We start from the raw sequence: 23421 nt of genomic DNA on the forward strand, positions 1-23421 counted from the left end.
ATCAAAGACCTTTGTAGCATGAAATAATCTGAGGTATAGTGGAGTCTGTTTAGGTTAGAAACCAGTACCCGTTGGCATTTATTTGATTTGATGACCTTGTTTCTTCACGATTTATCATCCAGTGTTTAGATATTGCTTACCTGCGTAACCATTTTGTCATGGTTTGTGTGGATGCTCTTGAGTATCATGCTTCTATCGTAGATTCTGTTTGAATCTTATTTTGATTCTGTTACAAGACAAGTTGTGTGGTAGTCTCCATGTGTATTTATTGTGGATTAACAAGTCTTATCAGGCCCATTATGGGGCAGGCAGAGCGATCACATCAACCTCCACCAAAGAGCAATTATGGTTGGGACCAAAGACCTCCAACAAACATGCAGGGTCCACCATAAGACCACTCCCTATAGTTCATTACCCGCTCATTACCCGTTCATTACCCGTCATTACACGTAACTAACCATAGGCACGAGCTAGTTACCCGCTTTAGTTACCCGCATCCACCATCAATTTAACGGAAGTTTTAAGTTTAGTTATAGGAATTGTGGGTCCAATGGCTTTTTATTGTTGGACTTGATGCTTTATTGCTTGTACGTTGTATATTAAGGGGAGTATTGTTTTAGCCATTATAGGGAGTGTTTAATTATGAGTTAGTTATAGGATATTGGTGTTGATGTGGCGCTGATGTGGAAGGTTAAGAGGATGAATAGTTTAGTTACGATAGGGAGTGGCCTAACAACCTGGTCCTGCCATGGGCCCACCTCCTCCTCAAGTAAATTACAAGTACGGGCAACCCCAAGGGCCAGAGTATGGGCAATAGAAGGCTCCTTATTGACATAATGCACCACAAGGGTATGGTCAAGGGTATGGTGGAACCAGGTTTGACCATCAGGGTCATGGTCAACATCCATATGGAAAGTCAAGGTATTAGTTCTGAGATCCTATAAGATTTACTCATAGCTATCAGTTTTCCATTTATGTGACGATCAATGACTTCCAAGCTTTTGGTTTAAAATTACAAGTCTGATTGTCGTTTGCAGTTGCTTTAACAAATTGTCACATTGGCACATTGCAAGATTCATAATTTGTCATATTAGTTTATCCACTTTCATAGTAGATGACTTATTTTCAATTTACTAGGACCATCAAGTCCAACTATAAACATACACTACATAAGCTACTGCGACCTCATCTTGGATCTCTTTCATGAATCCTGAAGTTGAGTTGATTGATGATAATTAGGTATAGGCACTCCAAGTCCTTCAGTCAGTTTTTTGAAAGAATTTTGCAATCTTTTAGTAACAGGTCCGACTGTTCCGTCACCGATTACGCGTCCATCGATCTTTAAAACCTGTAATTTGTTGACAACTGCTGTATTAGCTACCAAATTGTAGCAAATACTGTAATTCTGAATATCAACAAAATTACCTTGCTTGTCGAATTGGTATGGATATAGTTAGAGTACAATATGTGACATCATGCACAGAAACATTTATCAAAGAGTATTCATGTAATTTTAATTATCATAAGCTCTATAAAAAAAAAAAAAAGGTTGAACAGCATACCGGGCTAAGTTCTCCCATGGTTCCGGTAGTCCAAACCTGAAGTGGAATAATTAAACTGTTAGAAACTTTTACCTTTTAAAACCCATGCATCTATTCGACCATTTGATGTTTGAATCAATCACACATCATCATTAATGATTCAGTAAAATATTTTGATCGTTTAGACCTCATCTGCAGTATGAAACTCGGATAGACTAATACGTCGCTCTTCCAAAACCAGGTTTTCCTTCTTCACAAGGTCCATGACCTTCAAAATGTAGATACATTATGTGAATGAGTGCGTAATAATAACATTATTTGAAGTATTTATTACAATTTCTCTTTTTCAAGCTGGCAAATAACTTACAGTTGCTCGAGTGATGCCTGGAAGACAGTAATCAGCATGCGGTGTCATAACAATACCTTTTTTCACCATGAACTACTTGCAAATAAAAAGTACATCGAATTGAATTTATACACCAAAAATTGATATTGATAGATGAATTATTTAGAAGATGAAATTTATGGGCTTACGATGTTTGTAGCGTTTGTTTCAGACACATAACCATCTTTATCAAGCATAATTGCATCATCAGCATTTGCATTGTTCCCTTCTATCTGCACCAACATAATGAGTTTTAACTTGAACCACTAATACCATCATAAATTTAACTAATTATAATTGTAATCTCAGTAAACCTAGAAGCACCTTGAACAATTGACTTACGAAAGGGATTAATATCTAATAACTTTTGAAAAGCAAAAAAGATGCTACCTTTGCGAGTATGTTGTTCAGGAGGTTATTGTGGTGAATCTTAGAATCCAAATTCTGGCGAAACAAAAGAAAAAAAAGATGAACAATGTACAGTGAATGATGGCTCAATGATTTCATATAATGGATGATAAACTACAACCAGTGTCACTTTTCATTTGTAGCATGTTTACTTCAGTGAGTACAACAATATTTGGATTTGGTTTTCAGTTCGGTTTTCAGTTTTACATTTTCCAATTCGGTTAAACCGAAAATCAAACTCAAAATCGAATTCAACCAATATTATGTGAAATTATCAATACATATAGAATACAAACCGATTTTAAAACCAAAAGTCGAATTAAAATTGATATTTTTTGAATTTTTAGGTAAAATTATGACTTCGGATTCAAACGAAACCGAACCAAATTTTTCGGTTTCCAGTTTTTACTCCAAAATTTTCAAAACCGAGATATCCGAACTGAATAAGCCGATGGAATCAAAAACTGAACCGATAAACACCCCTGTATTTTAAAGGTAAATAACTGTGTATCTTACATTTGGTGAATTACGACGAGTGGTGGCAGTCACCAAAGTAATACCCTTTGTATTGTCATACACTGGTGGTTTCCACTCTGCAAGAACTGCATCAGTGAAAAAAAAAAAAAAAAATTAAGTTAAAAACACTTGTCTACAATATTTTGATATATCATATGGAGTATATGTTTGTCAAAAAAAGAGATTAGCATACAGGAAATGCGTATATGATTTTTTTTTTATATTTTCGTTATTAATGATACCGCAACCCGCAGGCGCACCTCATATGTATGCGGGCGTTTAATAGTGTGCGTATGCGTGTGCTTGTGTGCGCTATGCGGTATGCGGATTGTATCTGATTCCTTTGTTCCCGGTACGGCGGTTGCTTAGCTGTCAAGTAAATATCTTTTCCATAATTATATCCGTGATTCGGGGGAGTCAGTTATGGATGAGATTAACGTGATCTGGGACGGTTCTAGAATTAGGGTTTGCCTATAAATACAACCCTAATCATCATTTACCAGACACGACATATTACGTAACTATCACACACGAGATACATTACGCAAAACAGCATCATTCAGCATCTCTTCAAGGTTAACAGGTTAGTCTTTCGTAAGCTAGTACCTACGACCTTATTTGGGGCCTCTTGATCGACGACCGTTATCACAGGTGGACTTAATCACTTGGCCACCCCGCCGACATCATCATGTCGGCCAGGGTTATTCACGGTAGCCGGACCAGAGAGCCACGTTCTAAGATCCTTAAACCCCTCCTCATGTATTGAGCAGGCATATTAAACCCCACGGTTAAAATATGCACGATCAAGTGGTGCTTTCATTGAGAGTCGAATTAATTCAAGACTGTTTAATTGCTTTTTCTTTTAAGGTTTTGAATTGTATGACTCGTTATTTACAAAATTTTTGAATTTTTTCTTTAACAGTATCATGACTTCCGAGGAATCATCGGAACATACCCAAACAGATATTCAAAACGCACCGTCTGGTAGTCAACAGACACCTGTTATGACTACGGAGGCGGCTATTCAGGCGGGGTACACGATGTACCCTCCACCTATATCCGGCGAACCCTTTCAGAGGTACAAGCCGATATATTCAGACGGGGTTACACCGCCAAGAGCAAACTCACCAGTCACAACCACGCGGCTGGACTTTTCGTCAGTGGATCCAAGGGTCATCTTTGCAGGCACTAGCGGTGGAACAACGGGGCCGCATGTGGTTTGCTGCGGCCAGGTACCTATTTACAGTACCACTGTTTCAATACCTCTGCATACGCAGAGCATTCAGCAGAATTCGTCATTTACACCGTTGCAACCTTGGCAACCACCGCGCCCAGTTTCACAATTTTTAACTCCTGCGGATGCGCAGGCGTTACTTAATAGTTGGGGATTTGGTGTCATCCCGGATGCAAACTCTCATTGGGCGCCGATAACAGCGCAGCAGCAAAGCACAGCGCATACAGTTGGGCTTTTAAGTGTGTATCCTCAAGTTTCGCAGATATCTGCGCCACAGGTTTCGCTTCCTTTACAGCCACCTGTGTACTCTGCGTCTTCAAGTTATCCCTCTTTTCCAACGCAGCAGCCTTGGTTATATCCGCAGACGCAGGGTCAACCTTGGCAAAATGTTCAAGGGCAGGCAAATCTTGCAAGTCAATTCATGCAGGCCGCACCTCCTGATATGGTTCACTTATTTTCACAACCTGACTTTGTTCAGGACATGATGAAGCGTTTCTTTGCAAACTTGAAAGGGGATCCTGTTAAACCACCCTTCGAGCTACCAACTACCTTTGACAAGTTTCCTCCACATATATCCGCATACCCGTTTCCATCAGCACCAAAGATACCTAGCACGTTGGGTACTTACAATGGCCTGACCGATCCAGATGATTTTTTACAGCGTTTCGAAGGCGCAATGCGCACTCAAGGCTGGTTGGATCCGGTTGCGTGTCAGATATTTCCTATGACACTACAGGGTATTGCTCGTGAGTGGTTTAATAAGTTGCCGGCGGGTAGTATTGCCGGGTTTATGGATCTGCGGACAAAGTTTTTGCTGCAATATCAGAATCAGAGACCACGCAAGCGCACTCACATTGAATGCCATGACATCGTGCAGAAGTCCAAGGAATCTTTGGGCGAATTTCTCACAAGGTATACTAATGAGTGCCTGCGTATACCAGATCTCAAACCAGAGCAACAGATTTCCGGACTCATACATGGTATAAACTCAGAACGTCATCCAACACTGGTAAGGCGTCTGCGCCATACAGTCCCAACAACTTATGCTGAGGCGCTTAATGAATGCCACGACTATATGCGGAGTGGCGAAGATAATGACATTCCAACAGCTAGCTCACGCAACGAGAGGAAGGACGATAATGATCGTTCGCGCAATCAAAATCGTGGTAACGACTCTCGTGGAAGGTATCCTAGCGGTGGTCCCATCAGGAATGATAAAGGGAAATCAAGTGGCAATTATCGAAACAATAATCAGCGCGGCATCAATAATCAGAACTATGCGCTGCTTAAAAGTTTGTCCAAAACGCCAAAAGAAATTTTGGCAACCGAACCGGTGTGCGCGACCTTTGCGGTCCCAACTCCGCTTACGGAATTTGGTAAGCGGGACAAAACAAAGTATTGTGAATTTCATGACGATTATGGTCACGACACCAATCGGTGTAAAAACTTGATGGAACGGGTTCTGGAGGCGCTTCGCGCGGGCAAATTGGATCATCTAAAACCACCTAAAAAGGACAAGGGAAAGGCCGCAGAAGAGGCTTCGAAGTCTAAGACTTTCGCGTGGCAGAAAGTTGACAAAGCGAAAAATGCCGACTTAACCATTAACATGGTTGACGCAGAGAAAATCAGCCAGCGGAGAAAGTACAATGATCACCAAGATTGGGAGCTTCTCCCAATCACTTTCCCTCCTGTAATGTCAATTGATTCTATTAATGAGCTCATTATCATCAAGTGTTGCATCCCTGATTGCGGAATCCAGGTTAAGCGCATGCATGTTGACACTGGCAGCGGTGTCGATATTATGTATGAGCATTGTTATCGTTTCCTTCCGGCAGAAGTCAAAGCGCAGTTACGCCAGCCTGATATTACGCTATCAGGGTTTTCCGGAGAAAACTCGTGGCCGCTAGGCCGAATAGAATTAATGGTAGAGCTTGTGGATGACAGGAACCCGCAGATGATCAGGCATGAATTGGTCGATTTTTATGTGGTTCGTTCAACTTCATGATATAACGCACTGCTAGGGAGAAACTTCATACGGCGTTTCAACATCATACCATCGGTAGTGCATGGTTTGATCAAGTTTCCCACAGTAGGAGGCGTTGCCACGGTTGCGTCACATCAAACAACCGAGTTGTGTGGCTCAGTTGCGCCTATAAGCACTCCTAGCGTGGCAGAACAACTGGCAAATTGTGCAGTCATAGCAAATCGCTTGCATCCGGATAAGCGAATTAAAATCGGCGCAGGCTTGTCAGCCGAAACAAAGGCCAAATTGCATGGAATTTTGTCCGCAAACGTAGATGTTTTCGCGTGGCGTGAGTCAGACATGACTGGGGTTCCGCGTGATATTGCGGAACATAAGTTAAATGTTAATCCATCATTGACACCCGTTAGGCAAAAGAAGCGGCATATGGCTCTAGACCGCAGTGATTGGTTGTGAGCAGAGGTGGACAACCTTGTCAAAGCAAGCATTCTGCGGGAAGTGCGTTATCAGACATGGGTTGCAAATCCTGTATTGGTAAAAAAGGCTGACGGTAACTGGCGAATGTGCGTTGATTTCAAAGACATTAACAAGGCATGTCCTAAGGACAACTACCCTCTCCCGGAGATAGACTGGAAGGTAGAATCACTATCGGGATTTAGGTACAAGTGTTTTCTGGACGCATACAAGGGTTATCACCAAATCTTAATGGCTGCGGAAGATGAGGACAAGACTGCTTTTCATACGCCGCAGGGTATTTATTGTTACACGAAGATGCCTTTCGGTTTAAAGAATGCTGGCGCGACCTATCAGCGTGTAATTGACGCAGCATTCAAGCACCAAATCGGTAGAAATTTTGAAGCGTACGTCGACGACTTGGTAATTAAAAGTAACACCGAAGAAGACATGCTCGCGGACATCCTGGAAACGTTTGCATCTCTGCGCAGGATCAACATGAAGCTTAACCCGCTTAAATGTAGTTTTGGGGAAGAGGAAGGCAAGTTTTTAGGTCATGTGGTGACAGCGCGGGGTATTAAGGCCAATCCCAAAAAGATTGAAGCCATTGATAATTTTCCATCTCCGAAGACAAAGAAAGATGTGCAGAGTCTAACGGGGAAGCTTGCGGCTATCACACGGTTTCTGTCGAAAGCCGCAGAACGACAGTTACCATTCTTCAATACTTTGAAAAATTGTTTGAAGAAAAAAGACTTCGTATGGACTCAGGAAGCAGAATCAGCCTTTCAGGAGATGAAAAAGGTGCTTGCAGAATTACCAACACTTACTGCGCCAGTATCAGGGGAAACGCTAACGCTGTACCTCGCGGCATCGAAGGAAGCTGTCAGCTCAGTTCTCATCGCGGATCGCGGAAAGGTAATCCATTAATTTACATGCTTTATTTATATCGCAGAAACTTAACGACTGAGATTTTTCTCAGACGCAAATGCCGGTTTACTTCGTAAGCAAGACGCTGACATCAAGCGAAGTAAACTACTCACCGATAGAAAAGCTTGTATATGCACTGGTCCATACGGCGCGGCGTTTGCGCCGATATTTTCAGGCACATCCAATCGTGGTCCTAACTGATCAACCAATCAAACAGGTGTTATACAAGCCTGAGATTTCTGGCCGAATGGCTAAGTGGGCAATTGAATTAGGTGAACATGAAATAAATTTTTCTTCGCGCAGTGCGGTTAAGGGTCAAATACTTGCTGATTACCTAGCAAAATTACCTGCGTATGTCGAGGCATCAGCAGAACATCAGGATCCACCTGCACCAACTTTGTCACCATGGGAATTGTACACCGATGGTGCGTGCAGCGCATCTGGTGCAGGTGCGAGTATAATTTTAACAGGCCCAGATGGCGAAGAGCATACATACGCACTGCGGTTTAATTTTGCTGTTACGAACAACGAAGCAGAGTATGAGGCTCTGTTAGCAGGTATGCGCATTGCGCATAAGTTAAATGTTAAAATTTTGCACGCATATGTGGATTCAAAGCTAGTATGCAGTCAGGTCAGCGGAGATTTCGAAGCGCATGACATAGCCATGCAGCAATATCTATCGCTTGTTCACAACCTCGCTGACCAATTTGAAGCTTTTCAAATCTCCCACGTAATGCGTGGGCAAAATAAGAAGGCGGATGCGCTAAGCAAACTGGCTGCCTTGGCTTTTGATCATATGGGAAAGAAAGTTCTAATAGAAGAACTCAATGCGAAATCCATTGTTAGGATGCCTTTAGTGGCACCAGTTGAGGAATCAAGCTCAACATGGATGACGCCCATTGTGGCTTTTCTGCGGGATGGCACATCTCCTGCGGATTCCGCTGATGCAAAGAAAGTCCGCGTTAAGGCACCGATGTATGCCCTTGAGGGTGACGTCCTATATCGAAAAAATTATTTGGGACCGCACTTAAGGTGCATTGGCCCGAAAGAGGCAGAGGAAGTTGTACGCGAGGTGCATGAAGGTGCATGCGCACTCCATTCGGGGCACAGGTCCATTGTGTCAAAAATAATGCGGCTAGGATATTATTGGCCCACCATGTACGCGGATACTGCGCGCATAGTTAAGCAATGTGAATCATGCCAAATACATGCACCTATTAGCAGAGCACCTGCGCATCCAATGATACCAGTCTCCTCACCGTGGCCATTCTGCAAATGGGCAATCGACATAGTCGGACCATTCCCAAAAGGCCGAGGTAATTTTATCATTTATTTTCTAAACATGTTACTCACATCAGTACCTTACGCACATTCTGCACACGCAGGAAACATCAAATTCTTGATTGTTGCAATCGACTATTTCACAAAGTGGGTCGAAGCGAGACCGCTGGCAGCAATCTCAGGAAAAAGGGTGCAAAATTTTGTATGGGAAGACATCGTCTGTCGATTTGGTATACCAAACGAAATTGTTAGCGATAACGGTACGCAGTTCGCGGGTGACCCTTTTCGCAGCTGGTGCGCGGAGCTTAATATTAAGCAAACTTTTACATCTGTTGCGCATCCGCAGGCGAATGGCCAGTGCGAAGTCACCAACCGGGATATAGTAGCTGGAATCAAAGCTAGGTTGGGTCATGGTCGCGTTGGTTGGGTGGATGAACTACCGAAGGTTTTATGGGCGCATAGAACAACACCCAAAGCAAGCACTGGTGAGACCCCGTTCAGTTTGGTCTATGGATCAGAAGCTGTTGTACCCGCAGAAATTGGGGTACCAACGTTCCACATACAAAATTTTGATGAGCAAAATAACTCTGAAGCTTTGCGGGAAAATCTTAATTTGCTGGAAGAGCGCAGACTCTCTGCGGCTGTTAACGAAGCAAATAACAAGCAAAAAATTGCAAAGTACTATAATCAGCGTGTGCGTTCGCGCTCTTACAAGTGCGGTGACTTGGTTTGGCGTCAGAACGACGCAAGTCATGCGGAGGATACTGGGAAACTGGGCCCCCGTTGGGAAGGTCCATACAGGGTAGCGAAGGCAAACAATACCGGGGCGTACCATCTAGAGACATTAGATGGAAAACCTGTGAAACGCACTTGGCATGCGACGTTATTGAAAAAATGTTATATGTAGCTAGGTGGACCTGATCACTCCAGTTTATTGTAGCACATTATTTTTTCTATGTATTTTCCGTCCGTTTGGATGTGTCGCGGTTGTAATTGTGATTAATGCCAATTAAATATTTACTCGCGCATACTTTTGTTGTTTAAATCTTTTTTGTATGCGGTTCCTGCCTACTTAAGGGGTGTCCTCTAGCCTCCGTGCGGCAGAAGCCTGTTTGGTTACAAGGCTAGACGCTAACGGCAGGCAAAGGGAATTGGTTTTCCCCTAGCCAAGCGCCACGCAGACTAGATGGCTGCAAAGTCGACTTAAAAAATTACAAGCATTGGTTTGCTTGTGCGTAATTACTCTCGCATTGGTTTGCTTGAGGAACTCAAAGCATAAAAACATTGGCTTGTTTTTAGTTGCGTTGCTTACCATACAGCTATAGTGCACCTATAGTACATGACAAAGCGATAACGCAGTAGCTTTCGAGTCTAAATTGTTAAAGGTAAATTGTTATTGGTTTATTTTACGCAGTACCATCCGCATACGCATGAGTTTTGGTTAACTATGCGCATGGGCATGCGGTTCACCTTTTGTTTTGATTCGCGATATATAAACAAATAAACACACTACGCATGCATATCAGGAATATATATACATCAAATTAAGTTGTTACATAAGAGGTAATTGTTTGTAACGCCTGCCCAACACGGGACTTAGGGCTGCAAAAATACAAATACCTGCCTAAGCATAGGACTTATGGCGCAATCCAACACACTAATAATCCTCCTTTAAAAACCCATCGATCGACATGTTCGGGTCCGCAGCAAATGCGTTGATTAGGGGGATAGGGATGGACTTGATGGCTTCTTCCGCCTCCATTAACGCTGCAGCCGTTCCCTCTTTTAGCTTCTTTTGAACGATGTCGGAGAACGGCGGTGTTAGACCGCAAGCTTGGATTACCTCCTGCACAGCCTTGTTGATTTCATGGTCCCTGACCGCATCAACGTAGGCATTGAACTTGTCGGACACAGGCTCTGAGTCCATCACCTTTTGCGCAATGGTAGGGAGTGCGGTGCGCAGCTTCGCTAGATCCGCCTCTGCCAGCTCGCGGTGGTTACCGCGTCATCCCTTTCCCTCGTCACTTTCTCAAGCTCCGACCGCAAACGTTCTGCATCCCCCTTCGCCTGCTCAACCGCACCAACCAGCTCACGGCTCTTTTTTCTTTCCTCAATCAGCGCAGTTTTGGTTTCATTCGCGGTCGACTCAACCGCCTTACGCGCCTCCTCAGCAGCATCCCTATCCTTCTTGACCTGATCTACACCCGCCTGCAGTAGTCCTAGCTCTACCTCTTTGCGCAAAGCTAGCTGGTATATGCTGGAAGAGCGGCGGGCCTGATCCGCAAACATGCCGAAAAATACAAGGCCGTTTTGAATGAAGGCATTGTGCGCCTGGTTAAACGGTAGAGCGGCCAGTTGCTCGCGGAATTCGGCCGGAAAGATTTGCTGCAGGAAAGCAGACTGCTCTGCGGTATTTTCCGCGGAAGACTGTGTGAGTTGGCTGAGGTTGGCAAGGCGGAAGCTACCTTGCGGAGGAGTTGGTGTGGAATCGGAATCCACGTGTATTGTCTTATCCTTTGATGTGGCGGTAGCTTGGAGATCTGGGTTGACCCGCGGGGTGGACGGCTGCGTCTCCTCCACATGCTCTGCATATCAGTAAATAGTTATAACGTGAACTTTAGTATGCGGTAAAGGCGCAAGGAATGGACGCTTACCAGTAATGGGGGGAAGAAGTTCTGCGGAGCGTGGCTCGATTGGAACAAAGTTATCGTTCCGCATGTCCTCCCTTTATTTGGGAGTCATCTTCTTCTTCTTCTGCTGAGCCGCAGAGGTCTCAGCTGCTTTGCGTTTGTTGCCAGATGCCGCAGGCGATTGTTCCACGTTTTTGCTAGCTTTCTCCTGCTCTAGCTGTACGTTCACATCTTGCTTGCGGAAGGAGATTCCCGCAATCTCTTCCGCAGTCAGCACCTTCTTCATCCTCATTTCTGCAAGGATACGCGCATGCGTTAGATAATATACATACAACAACAGTTTAATACGCGATTATACTATTCCTACCCTTTCCATCCGGTCCGACTATGGCTGGGCGCACATCCTCCCATGGCCAGTGTGCGGATATCTTCCCTAGCCGTAGCATTACGTTCCCATATGATCGATGCACTAGCTGTGCGTTTGCACACTCCGCTAATAGTTTCCTTTCATCCTCATCCAGGGCGGGGGTCTTGTTTACATCCTTCTCCACCTTCTCGAACCATATCAGCGTTTGCGGGAAGTTTGCACTCACCACAGTTTGGTCGATGAAAAAGAATGTCTCATTCCAATTCCCCGCATTCGATTTTGGGGTCTTGGTGAAGTTTTGACGAGCGAAGAAGGTGAACCACGATTTGTGGTGGTGGGCTAGTCGGTATAAATGGCAAAACACCTTCACCAGGGGCACTTTCTTGAGTGCAACGCACCACATCTCGAACAAGACTATTTTTCCTATAGCGTAAGGGTGTAACTGACCTAATCCGACCTTAAAGTGATCTAGCACGCCCAGAAAGAAATCAGTGGGAGGAACCCTAAAGTTGCCATGCTTAAAAGCATGTTCGTAAATAGCCACCTTTTTCTCCGGTGGCTCGTGGGCTCGCTGATTGGACAAAGGGGGCACCGGATTGTACTTGGCTAAGGGGGGGTACTGTTTCACTAAGTAATCTATGTGCTTCTGCTAAGGGGGGGGGGTACTGTTTCACTAAGTAATCTATGTGCTTCTGCTCTATAACAGACTCTACGCTATCTACATACGTCTCGTTAGCTTTAGTCATTTTCTAGGAGTAATCGGATGAATACTAACCTTTAAATGGTGGTCGGAATGTTTGATTTTTGATCGGAATTCAAATTGGCAGCGTAACGAGGAAGCTTGAAGCAGGAAAGTGGAAATGAGCTGCAAAATGGGGTATTTATAGGGAAGATTGGGAGTCATGGGATGGAGTGGTGTGATCGTGGCTGTATACGTGTTACGCAATCGACGGCCAGCACTTTATTGATGCGCGTGGATGCCAGTTGGGTATAATTACATGTACGCGCGTGGTTGGCACGCGCCTGACACACTGCCACTTTATGTCATGTCCGCCGAATGGGCTTCTGCGATTGTGACAGGCATTTAATGGCATCGAGGCGCACGCGGAATATTAAATGCTAGCCGTTTTCTTGTTTTTTCCGCTTAATAGTTTGATGTCATGTGTCTTGCGTCATATAACATCAAACTGGGGGGACATAATGATACCGCAACCCGCAGGCGCACCTCATATGTATGCGGGCGTTTAATAGTGTGCGTATGCGTGTGCTTGTGTGCGCTATGCGGTATGCGGATTGTATCTGATTCCTTTGTTCCCGGTACGGCGGTTGCTTAGCTGTCAAGTAAATATCTTTTCCATAATTATATCCGTGATTCGGGGGAGTCAGTTATGGATGAGATTAACGTGATCTGGGACGGTTCTAGAATTAGGGTTTGCCTATAAATACAACCCTAATCATCATTTACCAGACACGGCATATTACGTAACTATCACACACGAGATACATTACGCAAAACAGCATCATTCAGCATCTCTTCAAGGTTAACATGTTAGTCTTTCGTAAGCTAGTACCTACGACCTTATTTGGGGCCTCTTGATCGACGACCGTTATCAGAGGTGGACTTAATCACTTGGCCACCCCGCCGACATCATCATGTCGGCCAGGGTTATTCACGGTAGCCGGACCGGAGAGCCACGTTCTAAGATCCTTAAACCCCTCCTCATGTATTGAGCAGGCATATTAAACCCCACGGTTAAAATATGCATGATCAGTTATGGATCTGAAATTGATTTCAGCTACTTTCTAAAGTACGTACCTATTAAGGTGCATCCGTAAAGATTGAAACCCGGGCTCATCCCTGAAGTAACTTTTTTGCCACGTGTCAGACTTAAACGAATGTGTGCATTGTCAAACATCCCATTCCTAATCAGTGTCTTGAATATCGCCTCCTTAACCTTAATTAGAGAAATAAATAAATTTATATTTTAATTATATTTTATCCAGAATAATAACAGTAAGTAAAAAAGTGCACAGCATTAAAAAAAATAATAATAATAAAAAATTAACCTCTTCACGAGTTGGTACATTGTTGAAAGCTAGAGCCTTTGCAGAGTCAAACAACCTGATATACAGAGTCAACATAATACACAATTACTGAACTTGAGGTTAAGATCGCTCTACGACTAAAGCGGCTGTTTTTAGCTGCTGACCTGTCTAAATGCTCTTCAAGCTTAAACACTTTTCCGTTATAAATTCTAAGTCCTTCCCAAACTGAGTCACCACCTTGTACAACTGAGTCAAATACTGAAACCTATAATGTCAAAAAAGAAACAATAAGAATATGATAAATTCAAAAACCGGGTTTTTTAAATTATATTTATGCGTTAGGGGTGTACCATTGCACTATCACGGGGTAACATATCATCACCAACCCATACAAGAATCTTTTCATTGGAAGAAACCGGAAGAGATGGCGTTGGAATCTTATTAAATCTTGTACGTCTTGCACGACTCTTAAGCAAGTTATAAAAGGGTAAACTTTGCTCCAACATGTCATAAAGCGACTGTGGGAAAGGCTAAAAATGAAGAAAGGAAAATTTAATGAAATTCATTAGTAACCGAAAGTTCAAATTACATCCAATCAAATTTCAACATGTGTTGTACTTCTATGAAGCGTACCGGACGATATTTTACAGTTTGTGCAAAACCAGTTGATTTGTGTACACTCTTGTACCACCATGGAGCCCAAAGACCGTCAACAGAATTTGGGCCAGCTTCCCATCTGAATATAAGTTGACAAAGGTACAATACTTTACACGGTTAGAAAATGTAAATACAAAATTGAAGAAGCCATTTAGTGTTCATAAACTTTAGTAATCACTCACTGAATGATGTTAGTAGCGTTATAGTTTTAGAAAGAACTTTATACAAGTATGAAGCTAAAACATTAACATACTTTAGCATCGAATTCTGAAATGGAATGTCAAGATCTTCACAAAGACAACGTAAAGCAGCCTGCAGATGAAGTAAAACAGTAAACATACAGTTAATACTTAAAAATATTTTCAAGTAGTAATATGACTAACACGATGTACAGAATTGAATCATTACAAATTAAGAAAAGAAAAAAAATAAGGATGTTTTGAAAACCTCGGGTTCTTGTTGAAGTTGAGCAGCATCGATAATATGAGGGGGCTTCCCTGCTGCACAAAGTTCGCTGTAAACAGAAACCAGGTCTGCCAATCCGAGTTCATTGAATGATGATGGCAAAACCTTGTCAAACGATTGCTAGTAACAAACAAATAATATTACTTTTAAACTGTTTGTTTGAATCTCCTAATTTACATTACACATGCGTACAGAACATACCAACATATCAAGCGGATTTCGAATTAATATAAAGTGCTTTCCTTTCTTTGTTAATGCATCACTTAAACCAGGCAGGCGGTTTTTCGCTATATGCTGCGAAAAAGTTTTATGAGCTAAGTATGCGTTAGGACCGTCTACATCCGAACTAGTACAAAAATGTTAAAGGGTCGATGATCGAGTTACGCTACGAAACTATTTTAATATAAGAGGAAGTCACCGATAAACATATACATTCTTATAGTTTTCACATGTTCCAATGTGGGACATGGGTTTTACACACAAGAGTATGCAAACATCAAACTACAACTAAAAAGAATGAAACAAATTTACAATGATAGAAATTCGTTACCTTACAAAACCGATATTTCTTTACTCCCGGACCATAAATAATGTTGTTCACGACCTTATTTCCATCACACTCCTATGCATTTTAGAAACAAAATAATTTAACATGATAACATGATGGACTAAGGACTTCATAATCAGCAGAACGCTGAACGCCTTCATTGAGGCAGCATGTGTGGACTCTTATATTTTATTGGGTTTATAGTTCCGGGGCGTATTGCACTTTACACATGTTATTGTTGTATGCATTCAATTTCGTAACCTCCAATTGTATGTATTTAAGTTTTAATACATTCTATTATATGAATACATACAATAGATAGATGGTTTCGAAGTTAGTAACATGTAATAGTAAAAGGTGTAAGGTTGTTAAAAAATAATCAATAGAAGTCTGAAATTATATCTCATATTCTTATTCATGTCTATGAGTTATGTAAAAACATTTGATTGATCATGGCTAAAGTGTTAAAAGATAAAGTTAAGTGCTGAGATTAAACTTCAAGTCTAATAGGAAAAAGTTAAGAAGGTCATTCTTTACTTCTTGGAAACAACTTATGGAGATTTACAATACAAAATTTCACGGATGGTCTATGTGGTTTGTATGAGAAATCACCAGTGGACTTGTACTTTTTTCATCATGGATGGTCTTCTTGTTTTCATTTTGAATCACCAATGGTCCCGGACTCTCTGTGGTGCATATCCACAGGGACCATCCTTGATGAAAAAATGTAAATCACGGGACCATCTTTGATGGAAATAAAAAAGTATAGGGACCACCGATGATTTCTTCTGATACTACAAACCAGAGGGACCATTCGTGATATTTTGTCGATTTACAATTTACAAACTTTTTTAAAACTGTTTTTTACTAGTAGAAGTGTTAGGGCTATAATTAACATTAACATTACATCAAAATAACATAAGCTAACGTCAATAAGATTTTCATTCAGCTAAAATTTAAGATCTTGCACTCAAAATAGTATATATATATACTTACCATTTTAGAAAGTAGTTCTTCTTTATATGGCCTATCAACCCCTGTTACCTTTACATAGTGGGCGTACAGAGGTTCATCAAGCACTTCTGTATCATCCCTCTGAAAAACAATAAACATAATGATAACGACATTATTTATTTATAAAATCAAATGTGCAAATATATATCAACTACAAATCAGGTTATTGTATACACAATCTGTTTTGATTACTCATCAAATATTCTTATAAGAAATAGACTGAATAAATGCAAGGCATTGATACACTAGATTAAATACTGATGTTATGTTATTTTTTAGATGTATTGTAATTGTAAGTGATAATGATATGAGATGTTTTCAAACAAGATATAATTACAAGTTAGATATTCTTTGCGGATGCATAGGAGTCAACATGTGTTGTACATCTTTAGATGAAAAGAAAAAAGGTCAAACGTCAAATTAAGAACACCCATTTTCTACCTGTTACAAATACATGGAAATCTCAACCATTTTCATTATCGGATTACAAATGAAGTCTATGCTTATTATAATTATAGTTTATGGTTACAAAATCTCAATGTTTGTGTTATATATTGCATCCCCCTAAATTGTGTTATATAATATTATTAGATAGATGTATCCCCCTAAATTGTGTTATATAATATAATTAGGGGACAGGATAATCAATCGGGGGAAAGCGGGGGGAAGCAAATTTTTTTTTTTTTTAGTTTTTTTGGATTTTTTTTCCCGGCATCAAGATCACACGAAAATATGAACATTTAGAAGAGACACTTCGTGATGAATGTTATTATTTAGGCGGGAAAACGATCGACAAAAATAACATTCAAGAAAATATTGTTCGTGAAGAATATTAACGTTTTTTTCCATGTTTTGTGAAGTAAAATTTAGCCCGATTTAGAGTTTAGGGTTTAGGGTTTGGTGTTTTGGGTTTATTCCATAAACCCAAAACACCAAACCCTAAACTCTAAACCCTAAACTCTAAACTCTAAACCGTTCGTGTTAAAAACTCAATCTAAATCCTAAATCTAAACCCTAAATCTAAACCCTAAACCCTAAATTTCTAAACCCTAATATCTAAACCCTATAAACCCTAATATCTAAACCCCAATAGCTAAAACCTCAACATACGCTCGAAAAACGCGATAATTGTTATATATTACTTCTTCGAGCGTTTTCCCGACAAAATAAAAACATTTATCACAAAGTGTATCTACTAAATGTTCATATGTTCATATGTTCGTGAACAAAGTTTTTTAAAAAAACGAAAAAAAAAAGTTTTTGCTTCCCCCCGTTTCCCCCCGATTGGTTACTTCCCTCTTGATCCTACCACATATTATTAGTGCCTAATCCTACCACCGAAGTCTTGGCTTGAGTAGTATGGGGTGATTGTCCGACTTAGGGTATCGTTGTGAACTGGATTTCCTCCTAACGTGTGTGTGGGTGACATATGATCGCGAAGGTAGTTAAGTCCCATATGAGTGATGCCGATATCCCCGTTCAAAAAAAAATTATTGCTTAATCCTTAAGGGTTGAAAAGTTTCTTTTTCTCATGTGACGATCGGTCCAAATCCATATGGACGAACATGTCATTCATTGATTTCATTGCGAGGTATTTGACCTCTATGATACGTTTTGTAAACATTGCATTCTTTTGAAAAGGCACACCATAAATGAATATTTAAATCAAAGGTTTTCGACATCTAATGATTTCTACATATAGACAATCACCATAAATAATAGTTTACAACAGTACTTCCATTGACAATACAGTCAAAATAAGATACATGGTGATGATTTGGTGAATGCAACGTTTCCTTGAAAAATATGTCATGCAAGACTCCATGCACATAGCTTGTCTAACATCTAAGCAAACAGCGGAAGACTTCTAGGAAACCTGAGAATAAACATGCTAACAAGTGTCAACACAAAGGTTGGTGAGTTCATAGTTTTAGTGTTTCGTATAATCTGTATATAAAAGTGGATCACAAGATTTTAGTTGTTTCATCCAGAAACGTTTATCAATAGATTATATAAAAGTGGATCACAAGATTTCAGTTGTTTCATCCAGAAACATTTATCAAAATATTCTACGAAATTGAGCACCCTGGTAACTAAACTTTAACGTATATATAATTTGTACCCTTTGTATAATCATCTTAATAATACACGCAAACCAACGTGTACGCTTCTCAAATAGCATACGTCCGTTAAAAGGCTAGTGCTCTAGCTCGGACGGGGATGTCAAGCCCTATGGATCCATATACAATTATTCGCGCCCACCAGTCCATATCCTATGTACTGGCAGCTACTAGTTACCAAAGCTAAGGGATTTTCGGTTTAACTCAGTGTAGAATTTTGTATGTACTTGTGTCTTATTGCGTTTAAAATAAATTGCATGTATTCTCAGCCCAAAAATATTTAAAGTATTTAAAAAGGGAGACTATAACTCACGCATATATATATTGTAAATCAGTTAATAAAGCATTTGCATGTATTCTCAGCCCAAAAATGTAGAGAGTAAAAGGGATCATATGAAACTCACACAAAATCAGTTTTAGTATTTGTATTCATTTAGTAAAACAGTTTATAAAACTGCGCATGTATTCTCAGCCCGAAAATATGTATAAAAAGGGATCAATTGAACTCACTGTTTAATATTGATATACAATATTGTAGGAAAGCATGTAGACGCATCGGAGATGATAAACACGAGGTTTGATTCACAAAAATACCCCCGAACATTACCCATAATTTCCTTGGCAATAACCCATATTTTCCTTAGCTCTAGCTCGCTCGGAAACTCGTTTTGAAAATTACTTGGACATCACTCCGTCGTAAAATTTTCTTGTACATTATTATTTTTGTATCGCAAAAATAATAACACTAATAATAATAAAAAAAAATAATAAGATTAATAATAATCTTATTAATAATAATAATAATAATAATAATAATAATAATAATAATAATAAATAATATTACGGAGTATATATATATTTGTGTATGTGTGTGATTTAAATCGAGCGAAAACACTGAAATTTATAGATGTGGCCTGAAATCTGGAGTCATGCAACTCGCATGGAAATGGCCTTCTGGCCATGCGACTCGCATGAGGACCAGGGACAGCTCACATTGTTTTGGCTCCTAGCTTGTCGACATAATATAAAATAAATATAAATATATAAATAATTAATATAATTATTTATATATTATATTTTATTCTTGTGCATAGTAGACTAGATATTTTTGGTCCGCTGCGTCGGGCGTTTCTTCTTGACTCGGGTCCCGGTTCCGGATTTTCAAACGTATTTTCGTACGTTTAGAAAACTTGCAGTTTACGTTTCGTGACACGTACCTTTGTCAAAATATAGACTTAAACTATCCATAAACTATGTCACTCAAAGTGTATCTTATACGTTTGAGTGTTTTGGTCATTTACTTCTATAAATCATCGTTTCACTATTTGCTAAAATACATTTTTAAAATAGTGTTTTACTGTAGCAAATAGTGATTTTCGAAAACACTGTAGCAATTCACTGTAGCAAAGTCAATTTTACTGTAGCAAATAGTGATTTTCGAAAACACTGTAGCATTTTGGGTACTGTAGCAATTTGAAAACACTGTAACAATTTAGTGCTTAACTGGTTCATCTTAAACGCTTTAGTTAACTTATCTAAATATCAATCGAATCAATAAACGAATGTTACTATCGTTTACTAAATAACTTGAAATCATATATATTCAAATAGATATATAAACCAATAAGTTTAATGTATGGTATCATGCAATTAAAACTTTGTTACGTTTTCAAGTTATAGTATATATATGTATCTATTTACATATAATGGTTCGCGAATCGTTGAGAACAACCGAAGGGTAATTGAATAGTTCAAAATTTTGAGATTCAACTTCATAGGCTTTGCTTATCGTGTCGAAATCATTAATCATTTAAGATTAAGTTTAAATTTAGTCGAAATTTCCGGGTCATCACATCTCATTCAGAAATTACGCAAGTTGTTTTTTTTAATAAACGTAGATATATATTTATAAATTACATATGCTTGGAAATAAAATAAAAAACAAAGAAAAAACAAGAAAAATTGTTCAAATATATGACATTCTAAAAAATATCATTGAAAATATCCCCGCGGGAAAGGCTATGCTAGCGCGTGTGGTCGACGCCTTTTACTTACCCATTTAACAACTACATTTAAGGACACTACTTTACATGTAATTTGTAATAAATACACTTTATTTTTACAGTATGTGTATTTATTTTCTTATATAATACAGTAATACTACGTAATTATTTTTTTAACGTCGGTTAGGAGACGGGGTCTGAACGTAATATCAGAATCCAGCCCCGAGCATTTTTTGGGACGAACTATTACTTTCCTACCGCCGCTCGGGAGAAAACCCTCACGCCAAATCCATCCGGGCATCGCGTGTGGTAAAACCCCTCGGCTGAAACTCGAACGCAAGACGTCCGATACCTCCGAGGCCCATTGAATTGGTGGGTAATCTCAAGGGAAATATATTTGCAGCTCATGGGTGTCGCTACCAGTGTTGTAAAAAACGACCGAGACGGGCGTCACAACGATTTTACCATGTTACCATTGCAACGGAAATAAAAACTGTTAAAACGGTCGACGCTTAAAAACAGTCAACAACGGAAAAAAGACGGTCAACAACAACGGCCGAGATGGATGTTGACGAACGTTGACTTTTTAATAAATTTCAAAAATAAACATTTCAATATAAATATTTCAAATTAAATGCGAATGTCTATGTTTACTTTGAAATATTTGTGTTTGAAATGTTTATATTTGAAACTGAGATATATATAAAAAGTCAACGTAACGTTGGTCAACACTGTCCCAATCTCGTCTCAACCCCGTTTTCTCCGTTGCGACGTTAGGTTCCTATCATCTCGATCCAGTCTCACATATTTTTCAACCTTGGTCAGTACTATACCTAGCAAACGGCTCAGGTTGGGTTGGTTTGGGTAACGGGTCAAAACGGTTTTGGGTTGAAATGGGTCATGGGTTAAATGGATAAAAATTTTAAACGGGTCCAAAGGGGCCAGGTTGGGTCGGTTTGGGTAACAGGTCGAAACGAGTAATGGGTCAAATAGGTCCAAACAGGTCATATACTTTTACATTGTTTTTTTTTTTTTTTTTTTACATTTATTATATACTTTTAGTTATTATTATTTATTAACATTTATTATGTATATAAGAAAATATTAATATACATAATAATTGATATAACCATTAATGCTTTCATGAATGGTTGACGGATGAGCTCGACCCATTTGACCCATTCACATGACCCGTTCGACCTGTCTCTATTTATTGAACTTTAGGATTATACTCATTTGACCCGTTCTTTTATATTTTGTATATGACCTAATGGGTTGGAGAAAAACTCATTGGATTTTTTTTTAAGTTTTGATATACATTGGCGGGCATAATTTTTTTCATGACCCAATTAACCCGAAACTTGACCCATTTGACCCAAATTTGAGAGAACGAGTTTCAGTTGCCAGGTATAGTCAATACTTCCCTTATAGGAAGTCAAGTATACCATATCTTTACGTAATAAATACTCTGTAATAATTAATAACTATATAGAAACTTATTCGGACCAAAATGTGTAGATTTGTCAGGGACACATTAACCTTGTGTTGACTTTGTCAACCCACCAAGCCCTCCCCGAAAGAGCCCGGCGAATCACCTCACCCATAAATCACCACACCATGCTAGAACCCGGAATCGAGCCTGCGTGGTTATTCGGACCAACACTACACAGGTGGGACACACAGGTGGGACCAAGCGATCTAGATAGAAACTTATCTATTTATCTTATACGGAGTACTCTTTTAGGGGAGAACTCTTCCCTTTTTCAAGGAAAAGACCAGTGTAACAGTGTTATGCTTTTTGTCTTTATCTGGAATCCTTTTCAACCACAAAACTCCCGATGGACCATCACCCTCGCTCAAATCATTATCATTATCTTTATCGATATCAATTTCAATAATATATCAAGATATAATTAATTGACGGGTGATATATCCACCATATATTATTTGATAAATGTACTAAAATTGTGCATTAAAAGCTTATACTCGTACAGTATAAGTTCCGATACATTATTTTGGTGGATCCATCATGAATATATTGATATCGATCATAAATAATACCAAGTAAGAAATGGATCATTTTCCAAGCTTAAAACACTGTTATCAATTAATCCTATATCATCATCAATAAATTAAGGAAATTTACACATAATAAAAACACAAATACACAAATATTTCATGTAACTCATCAAACTTAAACTATGCTCTAGATTTTTTTTTTTCTTTCTATTTTATCATTATATCATTAAACGCGAAAATGTTATCACTTATGTTATGAAATAATCAAAGTGGTGCTCCTAAATCATAAAAAACAAGAATTCAACACAAGATGATCAACAAATTTCTTGAAAAATGATAAACATGTTTAAGAACTTTCCAAACTTTTCAACTACAATATTTCCAACAATCAACATTTTACACAACTTTCAAAACAGATTAAAGTTAATTGAAGAAGAATGATGAATTACCTGAGCAAAAGAGTACATAAGACTAGTGCTTAAAGATCTAGGAGAAGACCATGAATGAATCACCTCTGTTTCAATCTCTTCTGCCATTTTTAATGTCCAGATTCGCTAAATCAGAATCAAGATCTTTTATGCATGTATGTATATGTATAATATGATCAATTTGAAGAGAAGACCCTGAGTTAGATAGACAGCTGCCGTGTGTATATAAATTTGTGTCAGTAATGTTTCAATTTTATATTTAATAATTTAATAAATATGAATTAAATTAATCAGTCAATTTATACTTGTAATACTCCGTAAAAAGTTTCCGTGTTCAAATGGATGTGCCTGTCTGTATATCTTCATCATAAAAAAGTATAAAGCTTAAATAAATCCCAG

The 23421-nt window shown here is 39.4% G+C and overlaps 1 protein-coding gene and 1 long non-coding RNA gene across 2 annotated transcripts; both read right to left on the minus strand.

The window, feature by feature from the left end:
• Nucleotides 1-1688: 1688 nt before the first annotated feature.
• On the minus strand, nucleotides 1689-2938 carry LOC139839918 (uncharacterized). The gene is made up of 5 exons (XR_011757150.1): nucleotides 2851-2938; nucleotides 2317-2370; nucleotides 2076-2159; nucleotides 1909-1980; nucleotides 1689-1809 (listed from the first exon to the last, which is right to left on the minus strand). It is a non-coding gene; the product is annotated as an uncharacterized lncRNA (long non-coding RNA).
• Nucleotides 2939-13519: 10581 nt separating this feature from the next.
• LOC139840483 (branched-chain-amino-acid aminotransferase-like protein 2) lies at nucleotides 13520-23271 on the minus strand. Its single transcript, XM_071830749.1, has 11 exons — nucleotides 23044-23271; nucleotides 16435-16533; nucleotides 15442-15513; nucleotides 15093-15185; nucleotides 14874-15011; nucleotides 14680-14738; nucleotides 14403-14505; nucleotides 14120-14299; nucleotides 13934-14034; nucleotides 13791-13845; nucleotides 13520-13678 (listed from the first exon to the last, which is right to left on the minus strand). Exons 1-11 carry the CDS (start codon nucleotides 23128-23130, stop codon nucleotides 13520-13522), a joined length of 1146 nt encoding a protein of 381 aa, XP_071686850.1. The 5' UTR covers nucleotides 23131-23271.
• Nucleotides 23272-23421: the final 150 nt, after the last annotated feature.

The sequence above is a fragment of the Rutidosis leptorrhynchoides genome, chromosome 4 (assembly GCF_046630445.1).
Source record: "Rutidosis leptorrhynchoides isolate AG116_Rl617_1_P2 chromosome 4, CSIRO_AGI_Rlap_v1, whole genome shotgun sequence".
Taxonomy (NCBI): Eukaryota; Viridiplantae; Streptophyta; class Magnoliopsida; order Asterales; family Asteraceae; genus Rutidosis; species Rutidosis leptorrhynchoides.

Coding starts and splice junctions, on each gene's coding strand:
- LOC139840483 (XM_071830749.1), bottom strand. CDS start 23,130: ATGGCAGAAGAGATTGAAACAGAGGTGATTCATTCATGGTCTTCTCCT. Junction 14,506..14,679: donor TTTCAGAATTCGATGCTAAA/GTATGTTAATGT, acceptor ACTTATATTCAG/ATGGGAAGCTGGCCCAAATT. Junction 13,846..13,933: donor CTTGAAGAGCATTTAGACAG/GTCAGCAGCTAA, acceptor TCTGTATATCAG/GTTGTTTGACTCTGCAAAGG.